At 43.0% G+C, this 22,910-nt stretch overlaps 1 protein-coding gene across 1 annotated transcript; it reads left to right on the top strand.

The window, feature by feature from the left end:
* The first annotated feature begins 1,794 nt into the window (after positions 1-1,794).
* PROX2 (prospero homeobox 2) lies at positions 1,795-10,222 on the top strand. Its single transcript, XM_090272094.1, has 4 exons — positions 1,795-3,114; positions 6,967-7,074; positions 8,133-8,327; positions 9,954-10,222. Exons 1-4 carry the CDS (start codon positions 1,795-1,797, stop codon positions 10,137-10,139), a joined length of 1,809 nt encoding a protein of 602 aa, XP_090128220.1. The 3' UTR covers positions 10,140-10,222.
* The last annotated feature ends 12,688 nt before the right edge of the window (positions 10,223-22,910 follow it).

Here is a 22,910-nt window from a genome sequence, read left to right as displayed (position 1 = left end):
GTCTTTCAGCAGCATGTTCCCCAGGATGGCACCGCAGCTGCCACCACCTCCTGCCTTCTGCCCTGGCACTTGGAGTGACAATGCCCACGGGGAGCTTCTGTTGGGTGTCTCTGCTCCAGGCAGAGGCTGTGACCACTTCTGCAGACAAGGACCCACCAGCTGTAGAAGAGCTGAGATTTGCCTGAGGCAGAGAATTCCAAGTAAGCTTTAGGATAAAGGTGGAAAGAAGAAAGCAAACTCTCTCCTGACAGCTTTTGTGCAAGAGAAGCAAAGGAAAGCGGCAATTTATAGAGGAGAAAAAAACATTTACCTCGTCTAGTAAAGGAAAAATCTGCTTAGCAGACAGTAAAGTCAGTCTCTTGTCAGGTCTTTTCACCTTCAGGGAGGCGGCTGAAGTGTGGTTGCGCAAAATATACGGACTCAAAAGATTTGGAACTGAGAGTCCGTCTAAGCTTTGTTGAGCCTCAGTGTCCTCGTCTGTAAAATGAGAGAATGACTCTGACTCTCAAGCTTGGTGCGAAGTGCAATGAGGCAACATGTTCAAATGTGTTATAAACTCAGTGCCCTCCAGGTTGAAGCACAGTGAATCTTGATACTTTGTGGGAATAAATCAGCCTGATGCAGCCTTTTCTAAAACAGCTCCCTCCTTTTCCTCTTCCTCTTGCCTTCATTTTCAATCCCTATTGTGCTTTTTCTTCCTAGCAGGTATCTCGGCCTGAAAATAAACTGTTCATTCTCTCTTCCCCTGCTAGCCAGCCAGCTCCCTGAGAGCGAGACTCCGCTGGTCTTGTTCACCACTCTCTCCAGGTGTCCAGGAAAGGCCTGATGCATAGGAGGTGCTTGGTAAATAGTTATTAAATGTTGATGGAATGCAGATGAATGCATAATCTGACAGTTCTAGGAGCAGAATAGCTGGATCTCAAATTTTGATTTGTTCGTTTCAAAGGCAGGTTCCTTGCCCCAGCACTGAGGGATTCCATTCAGCAGAACTGACAGGTCTACTGAATTTACTATTTTTTCTTTATTTTTATCGTTGATACTATTAGAGATGTCCCCATGCTCCACCCCCAATTCTACCCCCAAGCTTTGCCCGCCTCCACCCAGCCCCCTCATCCTTTCCCTCTGGCCATCACCACACTCTTGTCTGTGTCTTTGGGTCTGAATTTACTTTAACAGGTGCCAGATGATTATGCTGCAGGTAGTCACTAAGAAAGTTACTCTGAATGGGACAATCCTGTTTTGACTCCAGCTTGCCACTTACTGGCTGCATGACTTCAGGAGGGAACTTCTTAGCTTCTTGAGCCTGTTTCTTTCTCTGTAAAGTACGAATGACAATATCATCATGGAGTTGTTATAATTAAATGAGGAAATGGATGTAAAGTTCTTGGCATAATGCCAGTTATGCAGTTAACTTCTGTTATTTTTATTATCATTCTTATGTCATTGCTATGCCCTGGCAGGAGAACTTTCTCCCTGGAGGCTCACTCAGGAATCTCTGCAAAGTGTGGTCCCAGACCCTGGGAGCCGGTTAGCAATGCAGAATCTCTGCCCCACCCCAGAGCTGCTGAACCAGCATCGCGTTTTGACGTCCCCAGATGATCTGTTTGCACATGCAAGTTTGAAAAGCTGAAAGTCACATGTATGGTGTTCTTCCTGTCTTTCATTTCAGCCAACCCAGGAGTTTCATAAGGCCAGCATCCCAGAGCTTGACACAGGGACCTTAGGAGGAGGGATTCTTTCACAGAGCCCCAACCAATCCCACAGCCTCTGAGCAAGTGACTGTGGAGCCAGGGGATGGATCCTAACGCTGGCTTGCTTTCTTCTCCATTCCGGGTCTGCTCCCAGCCAGCAGAACCCAGTATGGAAGGTAGGAGAAGCCAATCGCCCCATGAGCAGGGCAGAGACACCTCCTTTCCCCGGATCGAGGTCCCCAATTCCAGCCTCACCGACCCTGACTGGTTTTGGGATGAGCACATCCAGGCAAAGAGGGCCAGAGTGGAGACCATCGTCCGAGGCATGTGCCTCTCCCCTAACCCTCTGGTGCCCAGCAATGCCCAAGCCAGGGGCAACCCAAGCAGCCCAGAGAAGGCCCGGGAGCGGAAGAGGAAGCAGAGCCTTCCCATTCAGCAAAATGCCCTGAAACCAGGCCCTGCTGGGAACCACGGCGGCAGGAAGGGGGGCCCTCGCGTGAGAGAACAGCTTCATCTGCTGAAGCAACAGCTAAGACAACTGCAAGAGCACATCCTGCAGGCTGCCGAGCCCGGGGCCACAGCTCAGGGCCCAGTAGGTGCTGAGAAAGAGAGGGGCCCTCCGAGTGCAAAGCAGAGAAATGGCTATGGGTGTGGGTCCTGGGCTAGGGACAGTGACCACCACCAGGGCTCCAGGGGGCACCTCTGTGGGGTGGAAAAACACAGCATGGCTGAGGTCGAACACCAGCCTGAGGAACCCAGGTTCCTTTCTTCTGGAGCACGCGCTTTGCTTGAGACTCTGAGGAAAGAATTGACTGGGGCAGTGTCCCATGCTGTGGACTCAGTCTTACAAAAGGTACTATTATCAGATCCACCAGGCCACCTGACTCGGCTGGGGAGAAGCTTCCAGGGGCTGGTGCCAGAGGGTAGAAGCAAGACTTCACCCGAGGGAGGTGCCTGTAAAGACCCACTTCCGCTGGCCACCTTGCCCAGGAGGGCCCAGGTGGAGGCTGGGGTTCCGTTGGGAAACTTATCACTGGCCAAGCCTCCAGACTCTTCTAGATACCCAGTCTCTCCAAGAATGATCTCCAAACCCTATCAGGCACCCCCAGCAAACTGTCCCTTGACTGTGCCTCCCCACATCCAGGAAAATCAGATTCTCAGCCAGCTACTGGGTCAGGGATCCAGTGGTCACTGGAGCAGTGGTCTCACCCAGGATCCCTCTTCCCAAAGTCACTCCTCCTCAGAGTCTGCCCTACGACCCTGGGGAGCTGTCACACTGCGGCCATCGGTTCTGAGCCAGCAGCAGCCCCCGGTGCCCTTCACATCCACCTGTTTGGAAAAACGGCCCTTTCTTCCCTCCGTGAAGATGGAGCAGCGTGGCCTGCCGGCTGTCCCGGACGTGTTTCCTTTTTCTTCAGTCCACATATCCTTTACTAGTGGTCATAGCCCTGAGAAACAGGAAATCGGGGGCGATGGGGCGGGGGTGGGGGAGGTATGGAGACACACTACTACATGGCACGGGGAATAGCGTGGCTTTCTCGATGGTCTTCTTCATGTTGTTTCTGGGCCTGCCTGCCCGGTGGCTCACAGTGATGAGGTTCCTGAGACAGCGGTGGCCACATTCTGGGGCTTAAGGATGCTGGGAAGGAAAGCTCATTTATCTTCTCTGTGACACATCAGATTCTACCACTGCTGACTTATTGCTTTGTGTCTGAAAGGGTTTTGTTTGTCCTGAAACTCAAACAGGCTTCCAAAATACGGCACATACCCTATGGAAGGAAGAACTCCAAAATTAGGTGGTCAGCTGCCCAGACCCCTCATCTGAGGTGTGCCCCCCCCCCCACCTTCTTGGCTCTGCAGGCAAAAGCCCGGCACTGTCTGGATCATTCATGAGGAAGACCTGAGGGACCAGAAACTTCTGAGACAGACAGGGAAGGAGAAATGTTCCTCGGGGACTAGACCTGAGGCAGCTGGAAGTGGGTAAGGAGCAGCTTCTGAGCTGCAGCTGAAGAGGACCAGAGCCTGTGGATCGGGCGTGTAGAGGGAGAGGAGACCCTTGGGGTGGGGGAAGGTTGCGCAGCCAGGCTGGTGTGCAGGGGTCTGGACCTTTTTGCATCATCTTTGCCACCTTTAGGCAGACTCCACTCTCTTAAGTAGTGTTTACTAGAGTAAAGCTTCCTCGGGATATTCATAGTTGTTGAATTAGGTGGGGAAAGTAGCTTCTGTAAGTACTGGGTTAGTTTCTTTGCTGTGGGACTCCTCAGAGATCCCATGTGAAGCTCTGAGAATATATGCAGTCCCAAACTCATATGACACAAGCATCTTGTAAGACTCAAGTTCTTGACAACAGATTTTGAATTTATAAAGATTTTATTTATTCATTTCTAGAGAGAGGGAAAGGGAGGGAGAGAAACATCGATGACTGATAAAAACATCGATTGGTTGCCTCTCACTCCCCCAACAAGCACCTGGCCCGAAATCCAGGCATGTGCCTTGGTTGGGAATTGGACTGGTGACCTTTCAATTCACAGGCAGGTGCTCAACCCACTGAGTCACACCAGCCAGGGATGAATGTTGCTTTTTAAAAGCGAGCTGAACTCACGCTGCTGCTTCTCATGGGCAGCCTTGAATTGAGTGTCCAAGGGTCAACATGTCAGTGGTGCGAACAGTCGTGCCCTCTGGCAACATGTAGCAAGGGCGGCAGGATGGGGTACCGGCTCCAGGACTGGCTCTCTTGTTCTAAATGCGATGTGCGCCCCCTGCTGGTCACCGATGTTGGAATCACCCCAAAACTTGGTGCTGCTGGGAGCGTTCCAGGCTGGCAGGAGTAACAGTGAAACCAATGCCAAGAACACTTCACCTGCCACCACTGCCTCTTCAGGCAGCGGGGAATCTAGGAGGTACAGAGCTATCAGCATAGGCAGATTTTCTCGTTAGGTGATCACCTGTCTGCGTCTTCAATAAGAGGCCACTGGGTAAAGAAGAAACTCAAGAACTCAGTTCTCAGAAGTTCTCAGCTGTACTTCCTTTGGGAGGGGCATGCTGATCTTTCTCTGGCACCTACTGTGTGCCAGACCCTGCCCTGTGAAATGAGGATTGGGCTCAGAGAGCTTCAGGAGGTTTCAGGCCCACCTGCTGGGCGTGGCTGCACAGGTGAGGTACTTGGCTACCTTTGGGATGATTTGGAGCCCCTAGGCAGCATTCTGGCCACCCAACTATTCCCTCATTCCTGCTGCCTACATTCCAGCATTAGAGATTTATTCCTGTGGGCTGTGAAAGCCACCTAAGAGTAAGATGCTTGGATGTGTGACAGAACTTTCACACTCACATGACATCCCTGCAAGCCAGGTTAAAGCAGGTGTGATTAGGAATTAATAATGAGGGTAGCATTTGCTGTGCACTTTCTCTGCAGCATCTCTGCTACAGCATTTCACATGTACATGTGTTCACCAACACTGTGCTACATTCTGAAACCCGAAAAGCTCTGAAAACCCCTGTGATTTCTTTGCCTTAAGGCTGATGGGAGCTTTTTTTGGTTGCAAAACCTGACCTGCACTGATTGGAGGTTATTTATAGACTACCACACTTAGTGTAAACAGTCATCCATTTTGCTGTGGGAATATTAATGTATTGGGTTACAGACTGCTGCCACAGCCTCTGCTGTGGGGGTTAACTAACATGTACACATACCATATTACCTTTATAAAATAACAGATTCTGAAATATGAATTCCATTTGGCCCAGCATTTCATATAAGAGGCAGTGGGCCTCAAGCATCCACCCTAGATCTGCTATCTGAGAGGCAGGGACAGAAAAGAGAACTAATTTGCCCAAAGTCACAAGACAAACATATGCAGAACCAGGATTCAAAACCAGGATCTGACGACCAAGCATAAGCTTTAACCACTACATTCTACATTTATAAATGGCCCAGAGAGGGTGAATAGCTTTCCCAAGGTCACATAACTAATGAGTGGCAAAATCAGTACCAGAAACTGGGTCTTTGGACTCCCAAGTCCACGATTCTTTCCACAGCATTTATGAACCTATAAGAAGAACAAGAAGTAAGGCCAATGAACCAGGGTGCAAAGGTCTTTTAGGAAGCAGCCTGGGTGCCAGGGCCAGCTATAACTGTCATCATTTGGTTTCCTTTGGCTAAACTGATATATCCTGAGGAGTCTCTCAATTGTCCTAAAGCTATAGCTCTCAGAGCTGAGTGCCAACGTTCCTCTGTGCAAAGCTTCTCACCCAGCCCCAGGACTGTCCCCAGCAATGCTGAGTGTTCTTGTGTAAAAATCATTATTTCCTTCCCACCCTGGTGCTAGGCAGTCATGTCACAGCTCCCTCCTCTTGTTAAAGGGGAAGGAATCTGCTCCCAGACTGAGGTATGGGTTGCAATACAATTTCCCTCTTTGCATATGGATTAAAGTGGACCATTTAATCACTCATGCATTCCTTTATCTAACAAATATTTATTGAGCACCTACTATGTTCCTAGCACTGGGCTAGGCACATGGCATACAAATATTAAAAAAAGGTCCTTGCCCTGGAGGAGCTCACAGTCTAAATACAGAGACAAACATGCAGTAAAAATTCCAATAAGGTCATAGGTACAACAGAGGTTTGTACAAAGAGCCTTGGTAGCCCAGGGTAAGGAAGGTCCAATTTGGCAAGGAAAGGTTTCATGGAGGAGGAAGCGTCCTAATTGAGATAGGAAGGAGCAGGGAAAGTTCTTCCAGGTGAACAGAGAGCAGGTGGAGAGCAGTAGTTCAAGTTCCGTGAGGCAAAGCAAACTGTGATCTGGTACTGTCTGGTCAGATGCTTGTGGGCTTCAACACTGCAAAGGCAATTATGAGAACCAGAGTGGGGACTATCAAGTTGACTCATTTTACAGATAAGGAAACTGAGGCAGAAAGGGAAAGTAAATCTGTACTTGGGGTTTCAAAATGTTTTATCAAGGATAGAGCTGCCATGTCTTCCCATCTTATTCTGAAAGCACATGAAAAGTACAACAAACTGCATTTGATGTTATTTGTGCCATAGAACTTTTACACATCAAAATTGTTTTTAAATTCTGCAATTGTACTATACATATATGGTCTTCAGCATCCAGAAAGAGAAGCTTATCAGACTGGCTATAGACACAAAAGTGGAGCAAATGCACCACTCAAACAAAATAAAATAAAAACCATAAGGAACAGAACAATTCACTGTTTGGGTAATTTGATACTATTATTTGATAAACTGCTGTCAATTTTCCTTGACACTGGGATAAATCCAGGAGGGTCTAAATCCTGGTCACTTGAAGAAGGCCAAACTAATGTTTTTCTTCACACGCTACCCCAGCTCCAGCCTCCTGAAGGCGTATTTCCCTGACATACAGGTAAAGTCATTCCACCCAGTGTCACTTCTGCCAAACTCCCAAGCGGCGGTATGTTTTGCCCAGTGGGAAGCAAGTCCTAGGTCACCATGTGTGCACCTTAGGGCCCCTTAATGTTGACAGAACTGGTGTGATTTCCAGTGCTGGGTTGAGACTTGGCCTGAATAATCATGAATAACTTTGGGCTAGGAAGGTTGGGCATTTGCTCTTTTAAGCCTTTGAGCTGTAGATATACCCAGAACACATGGGGAGGGGCAAGTGCGGAGAGAGAGAAACATTAGTAAATGGTGTCTTTGGCCTAGTGTTCTGTCCTTGCTGAAGACACTATGAAAAAGACAATATTACAGAGTTAGACACTGTCAAACTGACATTCAAATAGCTGTGTTTTAGACAGAGTGGAGGTATGTACAGGTCAAGTGTAACAATAAGGAAAATCAAGCTCTGATGTTTGGAACCAGGCCTTACCTGCTCCCGTAAAGTTTCTAAGGGCCTCCATTACCATGAGTGTCAGGTTAGGCTAATTCTTTGTATCTGTATCATCCTTTTGCATTTTCCAGGTCTTTCCCTCATATTCAGTTGCTTGGTTGATCCCCACACCAAGCTCTGATTTTAGTTCATTCTGCAGCTCCAAGTTGCTAATAAACTGCTTTCTTATCTATACCCTCACCCTTTCCCTTCTGCCCCTTATCTGGCAGAAGGCTCTGGGGTTGCCATGCAATCGGCCTAGGTGCAGCAGAAGCTGATAGCAATCTGGCCATGACCCTCCTAAAGTCACACCTAGACACCATGGCAAACTTTTCACAGGTGAAAAAACCTTCATAAATCTAATATACAGAAAAAGAAATTCAGTTTCTAATGGGCACTATAGCTAATTCAGAATTTTCTGTATATAACTGAATAGGCTTAGAAAATAGACATGGCTTCTTTTTCAAAGAAAACCCTTTTTTAACATTGGTTGGAGCCATTCTCACTAACCTCTGTGCTGAACTGCAAGCTGACAGCTCTACCTCTGAGCACCTTGTGGTAAATGGCTGACTTGCTGGACCCCATTGTTTGTACAGTTCAACCGCTGCACCACCTCCCAGATGATCAAGTGGTTCAGCAACTTTCGTGAGTTCTATTACATCCAAATGGAGAAATTTGCCCGGCAAGCAATTTCAGATGGCGTCACAAATCCCAAAATGCTGGTGGTTCTCCGCGACTCGGAACTTTTTCGAGCTCTCAATATGCACTATAACAAGGGAAATGACTTTGAGGTAAGACCACGTACTTGGTCACGTGAGATTGGAGTTTCAGAAAAGATCCCCTTCTGTGTCTGTCCTTATGTCACTGAGAGCCAGGGCAGCCTGGGGCCAATCTCTGTACCATCTACAAAGATTACAATCTCAGGATCTTCTCTTAAGCAGAGGTAGATGCTGCAAATGGAATATACAGCCAGTCTTCATTCTGAAACTTAAGCAGAGGTCTGCTGAGTGTCATGCCATTTTAGTCTTAATTCTCTGTGATGATCAACTTACATAACTTGTTGGCTTTTTTGCCTTAGTGCCAGGAGGCCCAGGAGTAAATGCTGAGCTCAGTAGGAGCACCTAGTCTTTGTCAAAATTTTCTTCTTCTTTTTTATAAATTTATTGATCTGAGAGAGAGAGCCATATCAATTTGTTATTCCACTTATTTATGTATTCATTGGTTGATTCTTGCATGTGCCCTGACCGGGAACTGAACCCACAACTTTTGCATATCAGGACGACACTTCAACTGAGTTCCTGGCCAGGACAGCCCAAGTTTTCTTTACAACAATTTCCGTTCATCACTTGGTTCTTATCTTTATTCTCACTTGAACATGTTTTTTTGGTGGGCCTTCCATAGTAAGTCATCTCAAATCCTTTCTGAAAATAACAAATTAACAGTAATCAAGCTTCTTAGCCCTTTGGAGATCTCTGTGAAGGCACACTGGTAGCACCCTAGAGATGAGGCATCAGTAAAGGGTGAGCAAGTGGTCTACAAATCATTGGAGAGAACTCCTAATCCAGACACACGTTTCCTTGCACACAGCTGACAGCTCTGTTGGCCTGGCATCTTGTTCTGCAGGTGCCAGGTATATCTGGTCACCGAGCACACTCACCTCTTCTTGACTTTCTCATGTGACTTGATCACAATGAGCAGCTTATTGACAACTAACTCCATGAAAGGGAAGAACTGCTGGCATGCAATGGTCAAATGCTCCATCAGAATGTGTTTGGAAACCCAACTCAGCCTCCTGAGGCTTGTGGGGTCAGAACATGTGGGAGGGGCAGTGTCCCATGACCATCCCTATGGGGGTGGTCATTCGGCATGCAGTGGTGGTAAGCCCCAGGCCAGGCTGGACCTGGATGACCTGTGGGATGCCCCCATCTAAGATAAGGGTGCCAGTCCAAGTGAGTTCCTGGGACATATTCTTTAGCCCCGCTCAACCTCACAGTTAGTTTTGGAAGCAGGAATGATTCTAAATCCTAAGGAGCCAGCTCCAAAAGATGGTGGGATGAAGTACAACTAACAAACGTGGGGGCACTTGTTTCCACCTTGGCACTAAGGACAAGAATGCTCAAAAACCCTTTTGAGCCACAGGTTTAATTTCAATCAGAGTCAGGCTTTCCCATGAACTAAAAATGTCACACATCAGTGGAATCAGCACCTGCTCTCTCCCAGGGCTGTCTCATCGGTTTATATTTGAGGAGGGAGTAGGGGATTCCCAGGGCTGCAAAAATCAGGGGCCAGTAGAGCAGAGATGCTGTTATCAGCCCACCACCCACAGGAGAGGCAACATCGGGCAGGGAGGTCTGCATGGCTCCAGGGCTTCACAGCCTCATGTCTTTTCTTGCTTGTGGGTCTCTTTGGGAATGCAGGTCCCAGATTGCTTCTTGGAAGTCGCCAGCTTGACCTTACAGGAGTTCTTCAGGGCAGTGTCCGCAGGGAAAGACTCAGATCCTTCCTGGAAGAAACCCATTTATAAAGTTATTTCGAAACTGGACAGTGACATCCCAGAGATATTCAAGTCTTCCAGCTATCCCCAGGAGCTGTTTCGGAATTAAGATTCCCACAAAGTGAGGAGCAACTGGCCAGGGTTTCCTGGGTTTGTCTTAAATGGTAGGCAGTACAGCTGTGGTACTATAAAAAGGGCATGAGGGTAAACCCCGTGATAGGTACTATTACCATTTCTGATCATTTATTTCCTTTCCAGAATCATCATCAGTTTAATCTTAGCTATAAAATATACCGGGTATAATGGTATGTTGGTAGTATATTGTAAAAGGAACACAACAGTTTTTTTGAATCAGAAGATCTAGACCTCCACTTCAGGTGTTGTGACCCTGGGAACTTGCAGGTATTCTCTGTAAAATGAGTCCTAAAGTACTCTGTGAAATGTTAGTCACTACATAAATGTTTGTTTTCCCTGCCTTGGCTTTCAGATAAGGTTATCTTATTTGCTTTTTGTTTGCTTGTTTGTTTTTACAAATTGCTGGTTTTAGTTACCTATTTATCAAGCTCTATCTATTTGCTAGGCACTTTCAAATACATTATCTTTAAGCTTTTTACTCTGAGTAGATATTATATTCATTTGAAAAAATATAACCAAACAGAAGTTTTAGAACAGTGACGTCACTCGCCAAAGCATGAGGCTAGGACATTTGAGTTGGTAGGGACCGTAAGGAGTGCGGAGGAACCCAAGACCTTCTGATGCGATATTGTATCCTGATGACCTCATGCTGCTTGTCATGATCTTAAACAGGCCACCATCTCCAGGGAGCTTCCAGTACTGATGGGCCACTGTCATTTGACAGGCCCTGCCTAGCCCTTGGGAGTGCTTTATCAGCCCGGATTTCTACCAATCATTCCAGCAAGCCCAGCACAAACTTTCTGTGGGGTGTGCGTGTTGCTGATCATTTACTTTTGTCTGCTGTGAGAGTTTATCAGCTGGACAACCCATGTTGTCTCTAGCTGATCAATGCAATTGATGCCCTCACCTCCTATGTGCAGAAGCACTGAACTTCAGAATGCAGAAGCTAGAAAGGGCCTAAGGAGATTGTCTGGCCCACCCCGCTTCAGTGCAGAAGGAGGAAACGGAGGCCCAGACAGGAGACTCGCACAGCCTGTGCAAAGCCTCACGGACGATGAGCGGCACACCTGGGACCAATGTGGCATCACACAGAAAAGGAAATTCTCATGCTCCATAAGGAAACTGCAGTCCACAGTCAACCTTTCTCAGGTAAAGGAATTCATGAAATCAACACTTTCCCCCTGTTGGCCCAACACAAACTGACTCACTCTGAGAATACAGGCAAGACACCTGCCAGGTTGAATAACTGCCTCTGTCTTTAAGATAGTCAGAATCAAGTCTTTGGAGGCACTGCCAAAGGTGTGCCTGCTGGGGTCGGGGCACATGGCTCAGATTCTCATCCTGATCAAGGGGTGTCAGACTTCTTAGCTTCTTTCCCATCTATATAAAACAAGGTTTCGTATTCAATTACCCACTTCCTTGACTTTTCCGTTGGCCAAATCAGATGAGATAAAATCCCTCAACTCGTGCTAGATGTATCAACATGAAAAGGTATGAAAGATGACTTTCTTTTGCATTTTCATTTACTTCAAACAGCTGAGAGGAAGAACAAAACAAACACACTCAGCCCAAACTAATCTTCCCAGGTTGTGATAAGGTTATTTTTAAGTGTCCTTCAATATAACCAATTGCACTCAGATCATCTTTGCCCTATTTTCTCCCTCAATGTTCCCTTTTCAAAAATAAAAAAACCTACCAAATCTAAATTTTCAAAGTAGGCAAGCACTGACTACCCTGAGTGAGGGCAATCAGTTATCTGTCTGGAGAGAGCAGAAGAGCCCACTATCTGAGTTATATTACATAGCTATTTAAGACTTTCTTGCGATACAATTCCAAGTTCACATGATTGTCTGAGATGGACCAGCCATTTTCTGTCCCAAACCTGAAATTCATTAGTGTGTGTTTTAAAGACTGAGCCAAGCCACCTCCAGGGCAATGAACCTTGTCCCAGGGAGTGAGATGAAATGTACAACCTCAAATTGAAAACACGTGTGTCCTGCAGTCTTTCCAGGAACTGTTTTCTAACCACTGAGCTAAATACAGAAGAATGTATAAATATATATGCTCTGCCAACAGGAATCTATTTTATTATATTTTTCTGTTTCTACCAAGTATATCTTTTTCTGTTGGGAACACATTTGGAGTGTAAGCTGAGCTGGTTATTGTTCAGCCATAACACTGCCAAGGTCTGGTCATTCTTTCCATTAAGGTAAATGTGGGCACTATTCTCTCCCAAATTAGACATGTTCAGAGTCTGGTCGAATACTGCGTAATCGTCTAGTACTTCAATGGTGGACAGTAGGGCCCAGAGTGTGTTTTATGATGACAGCACCATTGAGGGGTTAATGCCCAGTTATCGATTAAAAGCAGGCAGTTAATTGACGTTCCACGCAGGAAAAGGTTTATTAGGAACCTTATTTCAGACATGGTTTCATAGAGTACATACAGTTCCATATCTGAGTCATACAGTGCAGAGGCCAAAGGTATGCCTGAGTGTATAAGGGGTGCCCAAACCATTTCCTCTCCATCAGAGAAAGGGCAAAGCAGAAATGGCAGAGATAACACAGCGCTCTTTAATGAACACAGCCCTACCACTATATGGAGGCCCACCGGTCCTTTTTAAACAATTGTCTTCCTTTTCAATGACAAAATATAGGATCCTCAGAAGAAATCATTTAAAATAAGACTTCCATAACAATTTTACATGTGCGTTTAGAAAATACTTCTTTTAAGAATCCTTATGAAACTAGCTAAAGTTTTGGTAACCAGTTTCCTAGATGAAACCCTATATGTTCTAAATTTTTGTAATCTGATTTTAGCTTTTCTCTCTAGTGTTGACCCTTAGTTCTATAAAGCAGATCAGTTTGATAATGCATTCATTAAAAACAAAATAGAAATTTAAAAAATCATTTGATGTTTTTACTCAAACTCTGTTAAGCATTTGCATAGACTTCACATAAAGCAAGAACACTTTTTCAGGACTGAGAAAATTAGAAAAGATAATAAAATAGAGTGATGGCTGGTAAAGATAAAGAACACATTGGCTGATATAAGTTATGGTTCTATCAGGCTGATGATTACACTTTGGGGGGGGGAAATAAGCATGTGACAATATGGCAAATATAATACTTATTAGACTCTAAAATTAAATTCTTGGTCAGATTTAAGTATATATAATACACACTGGAATAATGAGTTCTGATGACCCATCCGACAGCATTAATAATGCAAGCTGTATCTCTGAGGCATGGTACTTACTTACTCAAGTGTGGAGAAAGATTACTCATGGAAAGAGTATTTTTTCAGGGGTAGACAATTCCGATAGAGCAAGAAGCAGCTCTTTCAGACAACATAGACCTAAATAGTGTAACCAAGTGAGCAGGAGGTGAACGCTGAGTCAAGATTTTTACAACCCCACCCCACCCCTGCCCCATGTTAGCCTCCAGGGGAAAGAAATGTCTGCTGAAACGCTGAGGGCAGGGATGGACAACAGAAACAGCAGAGGAACATCCGCCCCCAACCTCCCCCCGCTCCACATGTCCACCTTCTCACAGAGGAGCCTGCCTTCACTTTCCCCAAGCGTCTTCTGGGGTTATTTTGTTTCTCACAATCTCACCGCTTCACGCCCCCCAACTCTTGTTCTGTCATTTCCAAATTCTCCAGGGTCCACCCTCAAACATCAAGTCCAATTCTTCCCTTAGAAAATCCTTTTTCTTCCCCTATTTACCTATCCGCAGCTCAGATTCCTATCTCCTTGAAAACTGCTTCAGGCCTGGAAGGTTAGCCTTAGAAAAGAACGTGTCTCCGTCCTCACCGTTTCTCCCCTTTGTTCTCGGTTACCTGATTTGCTGCCCGCAATCCCCTACCCTCACTTTCCCCGAAACCAACACCTTTCCTAAATAGACTACTGGGGTTAGGTGCATGAGCTCTGGGGAGCATGTTTTCATCCTGGTTCAAGCACCTTGGGTCTCTGCAAGTTACTTATTCTCTTGGCCTCGGCTTTCTCATCTGTAAAATGGGGCTAACAGCACCTACCTCGTAGTTCTGCTCTAAAGTTTAGGGGGAAAAAAAAACAGGTGACATTCTCAGCACGCTCCTAATGCACAGTATGTGCTCAGCACATGTCAGCTGTATTATTACTCAGCAGTCATGAACGCTTAGCAAAGTCGTGAATTTGTACTGTTTACAGTGAAAAAATAATTTACTAGCTTAAGAATGACATTGATGTGTGACATTACTGATATAAAACATATTCTGAATTGGTTTTTATTATAACCATGGAGAAACATGCATAATATCTGTGATATGACAGCATAAAACTTAGCTTTAAACTGATGTTGTTTTCTGAGAGGTAACACCCAGCTTTAAAAAAAAAAATGCCTTGTTCTATCAAATCTACATGCATTCCCTTCACTTACTCTTTATCATAATCCTATGTTGACGTGTTTGCTTGACACATGACATGACTATTATTCTACTTGTTATCTGCTTGCTAAAACATGGACCTGCTCTTGTCAAAACATCTTTGTAGTTGTTCCACTTGTTCCAACAGACTGTTGTTACTTCATGGTTAAGTGGGCGCAGAGGGAAAACATGCTGGCACAACCCCCTTTTCCTCTCCCAACATCTAAAAACTGTGTTCAGGATTACATTTCCATAAAGATACAGCATAGTTTTGAATTGAAAATAATCTAGTCTCTTTTCTGGTCATTTTCACTTTATAATCATTAATGTTATCTTCCTCTATTCGTTCATCAATGTGTGTTGGTGATTACTTTCTTCAGAATATTTAACAATTTAAATTTTTTTTTTTTTTTTTTTTTGGCTAGTGTTTTTAAATAAATTTGCTTTTTCAAATCAGTCTTTATGAGACAATGAGATTATCAATTTGATGCTTTGCTGAATTCTCACTATATTAAATAGTTAACAAAAAAACTCCCACAATTACGACTGGCAGAATGTATTCTTCTTCTTTTTTTTTTTAACCTAATTCTCACCCAAGGGCATGCTTATTGATTTTAGAGAGAGGAAGGAAGGGCGAAAGAGAGGAAGGGAAACATTGATTGGTTGCCTTGCATACACGCCCCAGCCGAGACTGAACTTGCAACCCAGGAATCGCACCTGTGACCTTTCGGTTTGCAGGATGACACCCAACCACCTGAGCCACACTGGCCAGGGCCAGAATGTGTTCTTTATAAATACCTCAGAGTTGCCTTAGGCCAGTATTACTATTTTGGTGTTTAGACATTTCATTTCTCATCACATACCCCATCACCTCAGCAGGGCTGAGTTTACTGACCCTGGACCAACCAGAACAACTCCAGACCTCTTCTCTCCTATAGAGAACTCTTGCCAAAAATAGGGTAGGAAAGACCCTAGGAGTTTCCAAGGAAGACAGTGAGGAACAGGTAGTATAACAGAACAGTTTTACTGGATTGTAGATTTGTCAGCAAATCCTGGGAAAACAAACCTTAATAACACTGAACTTACATTCCTAAACACTGTAGTTTTTATATACTATGTGCAATGATAATTAAAATTCTCATGTTATGTGAGTGGTAGATATGATATTCTTAAGCTCTGGAGACAGTAATTACCTAAAAAAGTAAGTGAGGCAGAACTTAATTATGTTGACAATGCTTAGAGTATGCTATTAAGAGACTGTTTCCATGTTTTTATTACAGAATTATGCCTAGTCACTTTAAACATAGCAGAGTATTTCTCTGGGAAGTTGTCAAGTCTTCTGTTTCAAGAACGACATAGATGCACTAGTTTTTAGAACATATCGAGCAAGTATCAAATGTTTGAAAACTTGGCAGAAACAGAACTTGGTGAATTTGCCCCCAAAATGAAGACCAATGATAGACTTTTATGCTTCGGGGTATATATATATTTTATCATTTAACTTCCTTCAAATAATGTGACCATGATTTATCCTCTCAAAATACAGTTATTGACAAACATACCTTTTAATGATGATCCCATTAAAAGAAGACTAACAAGCCACTTTATGTTGCAAAATATATGCTACCTACCCCCTCAGAGCAGTGGCAGTCCCAACAATGCAAAGTCCTGAACTCAAATTGGTGATGGGACTAAAAGCAAAGTGACTCATTCCATAGCCCTTAACAGTTCTTCATGATCCCATGTGGAATACTGTATCTTGATTGTGGTGGTGGTTACACAAAGGGACACATGATACAACTGCATGGAACTACACACATAGACTTGAGTGCTTATAAAACTCATGAAATCTGAATAAGCCCTGGGGAGTATACCAATGCCAATTCTTGGTTTTGATACCTAACTACTTACATAAGATGTTACATAAGGGGAGGCTAGGTGAAAGATATGAAGACTTCCCTGTTTATTTTTTTTGTAACTTATGAATCTATAATTATGTTAAAAAAAAAGAAAACCCATATAGAATAGCAGTCTCTGAGGAAGAGTTCTATTGACGGAGTGATGTTCCCTATGGAAGAGCGAATGAAAGTCCACACCACCATAGATTAGAATGCTTCTGTAAGGACACTTTAAACCACAAATACCTAAGGATCACAAATAACAAAGCTGACTAATTTAATAAGTTATATGCTAGCTTCTTGATTAAATAGCAATTTTCATTTTGTTAGGGTTTGTTTTTGTCCTGTTCTGAGTACACATAATCAGAAGTGTCAGACAGTTTGCTTTCCTGGGAATTAGAGAGAAGTCAGAAAAAACAAACTCCGTCTTGCCTGCCTGCTGTATCTCTCTGCTCCCATTACAGCCTCCTCCACAAATCAATTATTCCTCTAGGCTCTGATATTTAAATAACATTGTAGCTCACAACTCATATGTATGGAATCTAAGCAATGCTTGGGTTAGGTCCTGGGTTGCCAATACCCTTCCCTGGCAATAAATTCTGGGGATGCCTTTCAGATCTTGCAGTGGCCTTACTGACACTCAGATTCATATCTAGTGAAAGCATAAGGCTCATATAAAAAACAGAAAATCCTCAAGGTATCTTCTTTTTTAAAAAAGTCTTCATTATTTAGAGACATTTTAAGTTCACAGAAAAATTGAGTGGAAGGAACAGAGATTTCCCCTCTACTTCCTGCCTTCATACAAGCACAGCCTCCCCCAGTATCAACAACCCCATCAAAGTGGTCCATTTGTTACACCTGATGAACCTACACTGACACATCAGCATCACCCAAAGTCTGTAACCTTCCTTAGGGTCACTTCTGGTGCTGTACATTGTATGGGTTTGGACAAGTGTATCATGACATGTATCCACCATTATAGTATCATACAGAAGTTTTCCTGTCCTAAAAATCCCTCCCTTTCCACTAACCCCTAGCAGCCACTAATCTTTTTTAAAGTTTATTTGAAAAAAAATTTTTTTTAGATTGGGGATGGGAGGGAGAAAGAGTGGGAGAGGTGTAGGAGACCGGTATGTATGGTTCAGTGGGGTGTAGCTGCTGTGTGGAGCCAGGACCGGCTGGCAAACGTGCCCCACATACCATACTGCCGGTCCCACACCCCAGGGGGTTTTAGAAGTAGAATAGGAATGCACTGTACTCTTTGACTCTAATGAAGCCTGCTTGTTCTGTGTAGCCCCAAATTCTTATCAGTAGAATGTGAAAACAAAACGTTTAAGTAAAAAGAGCCATCTAGAGTATTATGCTATGCCTCGGCACCTCACAGTCATGCTGTCTCCCTGAGCTGATTTATGCTTCCCTTTGTTCTTACTCCAACCATTTGGGGTAGGTCTGCTTGCTTATCCCCGTGCACCTCCGCACATAGCAAACTCAATAAAAACCCTGACTGAGAAAGGAGTGACCAGTGATCTCCTATGACAGTTAACCTTCTTCTCTCTCCTCAGACAATTTGTGTCTGAGTCAGTTCTTTCATCTGCGCCGAGGGACCTGCGGGATGGGGAACCTCGCAGAGAGAAACACTGATGTTAGAGAGAACATCGACTGGTTGTCTTCTGTATGGGCCACAACCAGGGACCGAATGCACAACCCAGACATGTGTTCTGACTGGGAATCAAACTGGCGACCTTTGGGTTTGTGGGGCAATGCCCCACTGAGCCACACCAGCCAGGGTGCAACCACTAATCTTTACTGTCTCCATAGTTTAATCCTTTTCCAGAATGTCATATAGTTGGAATCATAGTGTGAATAACATTTTCAGCCTGGTTTCTTCTATTTTGTAATATGCATTTAAGTTTCCTCCATTTCTTTTCAAGGCTTGATAGCTCAGTTCTTTTTTTAATGCTGAATAATACTCCATTGTTTGGATATACCACAGTTTATTTATCCATTCGCCTTCTTAAGGCCATCTTGGTTGCTCCCAAATTCTGGCAATTGTGAATAGAGCTGCTATAAACATCCACGGGCAGGTTATTCTGTGATCATAGTTTTCAACTCCTTCAGGTAAATACCAAGGAGTGTGATTTCTGGATGGTATGGTAAGAGGATGTTTACTTTTGTAAGAAACTGCCAAACTGTCTTTCAAATTCTTCGTACCACATTGCACTCCCACCTGCAATGAATGAGAGCTCCTATTGCTCCATATCCTGGCCAGCATTTGGTATTGTCAGTATTCTGAATTTTGGCCATTCTAATAGGTGTTTAGTATTATCTCATTTTAATTTGTATTTCCCTGATGACATATAATGTGAAGCATTTTTCATATACTTATCTGTCATCTGTATATCTTCTTTGGTGAGATGTATGTAAAGGTCTTTGGCCCATTTAAAAATTGGATTGTTTTCTTATTGTTGAGTTTTAAGTTCTTTGCATATTCTGGATGATGGTCCTTTCTCAGATGTTTTGCAAATATTTTTTCCCAGTCTGTGGCCTGCATTTTTATTTTCTTGACACCGTCTTTCAAAGAGCAGAATTTTTAATTTGAATGAAGTCCAACTTATCAATTCTTTCATTGGTCATGTGTTTGGTGTTCTAAAAAGTCATCACCACACCAAGGTCACCTAGATTTTCTCCTAAGTTATCTTCTAGGAGTTTTATGGTTTTGTATTTTACATTTAAGTGTGTGATCCATTTTGACTTAATTTTTGTGAAGGGTGTAAGGTTTGTGTTGAGAATTTTTTGCATTTATATTTACGAGAGAATCTGGAGCTCATAGTTTCCTTTTCTTGTACTGTCTTTGGATTTGGTATTAGGATAATGCTGGCCTCATAGTGTGAGTTAGAAGTATTCCCTCTGCTTCTGTCTTCTGAAAGAGATAACAGAGAACTGGTATTCATTTATTTGCATGTCCATGTTCAATTGTTCCAGCACCATTTTTGACAATACTATCTTTGCTCCATTGTATTGCCTTTGCTCCTTTGCCAGAAACCAGTTGATTTGTGTAGGTCTATTTGGGGTTCTCGGTCATTTCATTAATTTGTTTATTGTTTTACCAACACCACATTGTCTTGATTACTGGTAGTGTCAGCCCTTCATTTTTGTCTTCTTTAATACTACTGTGCTGGCTCTTCTGTCCTTTCTCTAGCCATATAAATGTTAGAATCAGTTTGTTGATATCCACAAAACACTTGCTGGGATCTTGGATTGCGTCGAATCTGTAGATTAATTTGGGAAGAATTGACATTTTGACAATGTTAGATGTGGGTCTTTTGTAGATATTCTTTATCCAGTTAAGAAAGTTCCCCTCTATTTCTAGTTTACTGAAGGTTTTTAAAAAAATCATGAGTGGGTATTGGATTTTGTCAAATGTTTCTTGTACCTTTATAATCAAGTGATTTTCTTCTTTAGCCTGATGTGATAGATTACATTGACTGATTTTTGAATATTGAACCACCCTTGCATACCTGGAGTAAATCCTACTTGGTTGTGGTGTATAATTCTTTTTATAGATTGTTGGATTTGATTTGCTAATATTTTGTTGAGAATTTTTTTGCATTCATGTTCATGAGAGATCTGTAGCCTGTAGTTTTATTTTCTTGTAATGTCTTCGGTTTTGATATTAGGATAATGCTGGCCTCAAAGTATGAGTTAGAAGTATTCCCTCTGCTTCTGTCTTCTGAAAGAGATAACAGAGAACTGGTATTTCCCCCTTAAATGTTTGGTAGAATCCATTTGGGCCTGGTGCTCTTTCTTTTGGAAGGTTAATAGTTGCGGATTCAATTTCTTCAAATTGTGTATTTTTCTTGTGTGTTTGGCAAATGTGTCTTTCGAGGAATTGGTCTATTTCAACTAGATTATCAAATTTGTCAGCAAAGAGTTGTACATAGCATTCCTTTGTTATCCTAAAATCCATAGGATTTTGTAGTGATATATCCCATCTTTCATTTTTTTAAAAGGATTTTATTTTTAGAGAGAGGGGAAAAGAGAAAGGGAGAGAAACACCAATGTAAGAGAGAAAAATTGATCAGCCATCTCTCTCTCGAATATGACCCAAACGGGGGGAGGGGGAGGACTGAACCTACAACCCAGGCCTGTGCCCTGAGTGGAAATTGAGCCAGTGACCTTTTGTCTTGCGGGATGAACCAGTCAGGGATATCCATCTTTCATTTCTGATATTAGTAATTTGTGTAAAGAATATTCTTTTAAAAGGTTTAGTAATTAAATGAACTAGATCCTCTCAAGAAAACTGGGTATTCCAGACTTCACTTTTTCTTGACAAGTAAGGATACAGTATCAAAACCTATATTTTCCACAATTACTCAAACTAGTATTAAAGAAGTGTGATGTGAAAAAATATTTTCAATGTACCTGTAAATCCAGTTGTCATAATTTGAAAAAAAAAAAAAAAAAGGAACATGATTAAGAGAGATTATCTTCTCAACTGGCAATTTAATTTCCCTGTCATTGAAGCAAAGCACCTATTCCCAAAAGCTTGTTAGTTTTGAACTATGGCTACTACTTAGAACCCAGTTTGCTTGTCCATATCAATTCCAAATTGATTTAAAGGGCAGAATTCAAATAAGAACAGCATATAAAACTGGAATTTTAAAATAAAAGAATTATCGATACCTTGGACATTAGGCCTCTCTACAGCACACATACAGATAATTATTAGAAGGACATAAACAGAGAAGGTGTATGACTCAGTATTGTTTTTTCTGTATTTTCCTCAGAAAATGTGAAAATATGCCTGAAAGGGACATTTACAAGGATGTTTAATACAACATTTTATGACAATGGAAAACTGTGACAAATAAAAATATAATCTAGATTATATGCATAGCATGGAATATACGAGGTATGTCCAGAAGATATCTAGTCATGTAGTATGAAAAAGAGACATTTACTGAAAAAGATACAAGACACAAGAAACACTGTACACAGAACAATGACGCCTCAGTCCCCTTCAAGGTAGACACCTTGGGACCTCACAACAGTTCTCCCAATTGCCTTCAGCTGCCCCATTACATTTTTCTGAATCTCGTTGACAGTCTGAAATCTCTTCCGTTTCAAAGGTGATTTTAGTTTTGGGAAAAGCTATAAGTTGCAGGGCGCCAAATCTGGGCTGTAGTGGGGCTGAGTCACCTGGGTGATCTGCTGTTTGCCAAAACCTCTGCACAAAACGTGATGCATGAGTGGGCACATTGTCATGACGAAGCTGCCAATCCCCAGTTGCCCATAGCTGCAGCCTTCTGAATAATCCCAATAGTTTCCGCGGAGGAATGTTCAAGCTTAACGCAAAATTTGATTCAGATTCGTTGCTCTACTCGCTCAGTCATTTTGAATGTGACACACAGCACACACGCTCACTCAACAGCATCTACCAGCCCCACTGACTAATACAGTGAAGTTGTCATTGTTTACACATGCGAGTTCCAGTCCACTCTTCTTGGCTGCCAGGTTTACATCAATGTTACACAAACTATTCTCGTTATATTAACAATGGCTGCATCTTTTCTGGATAGACCTTCTATACACATATATTTGTATGTATATTTATTTATACATATGTGTGTATATATATATACACACACACAGACACACAAAAGAGTAGGATCTGCAGAACATGTGAAGAATATCATTCATGTAAAAACAATAAAACTATATCTTTATAAGTACATTTTTACAGAGATTTTTAGAGAGGGGAGAGGGAGGAACAGAGAGGGAGAGAAACATCAATGTGAGAGAAAAACACCTATTGGTTACCTCTTGAACACCCACAACTAGCGTCTGGCCCACAACCCAGGCATGTGCTCTGACCAGGAATGGAACTGGTGACCTTTCAGTTTGCAGTTGTCCCAACCGACAGAGCCATACTGTCCGGGGCTGTATATGTTTTATAAACACACAGAAAAAGGTCCGGAAAGCCACCATTCAAAATGGTAATAGCAATTACCTCTAAGATTTTAAAGGTTTTATTGCTCAATGAGGGGTGTGTGTGTAATATTATTTGCAATATTTTAATTTTTTTAAATAATGAGAGCAAATTCATATTTTATGGCTTAAATGAATTTGGAAAAGGTAATGCCCAAAAACATACCTTAAGAAATCAAACAGCAGAAGTATACCCACCTTGACACAGGCACTAACAAAGAAGCTTAAATGATACGTATCCTCTTTCCCCAGTGGGAATTAGTAGAAAGCAATGGACAGTTAAGAGCAGAATATTCTGGTCAAATTCACATCCAGGTGTGGCTGCTCAGCTGCTCTACTTTACCAGTGGGAATTCTTGCTATTGTCTTTCTCTGGGATAGGTATGTGACCGTATTTAATTGAGCACACACAAGGTGCTTATCTGCATCTTGATAACTGGAGACATTGGAAGGATG

Source organism: Furipterus horrens, unplaced genomic scaffold (assembly GCF_987537825.1).
Source record: "Furipterus horrens unplaced genomic scaffold, mFurHor1.1.pri manual_scaffold_3, whole genome shotgun sequence".
In the NCBI taxonomy this organism is placed as follows: Eukaryota; Metazoa; Chordata; class Mammalia; order Chiroptera; family Furipteridae; genus Furipterus; species Furipterus horrens.
Note: the sequence above shows the minus strand (reverse complement) of the source record. Positions and strands in the feature narration are given on the sequence as shown.

Coding starts and splice junctions, on each gene's coding strand:
- PROX2 (XM_090272094.1), top strand. CDS start 1,795: ATGGATCCTAACGCTGGCTTGCTTTCTTCTCCATTCCGGGTCTGCTCC. Junction 3,115..6,966: donor TTCCTTTTTCTTCAGTCCAC/ATATCCTTTACT, acceptor ACACTGGGATAA/ATCCAGGAGGGTCTAAATCC. Junction 7,075..8,132: donor CGTATTTCCCTGACATACAG/GTAAAGTCATTC, acceptor TTGTTTGTACAG/TTCAACCGCTGCACCACCTC.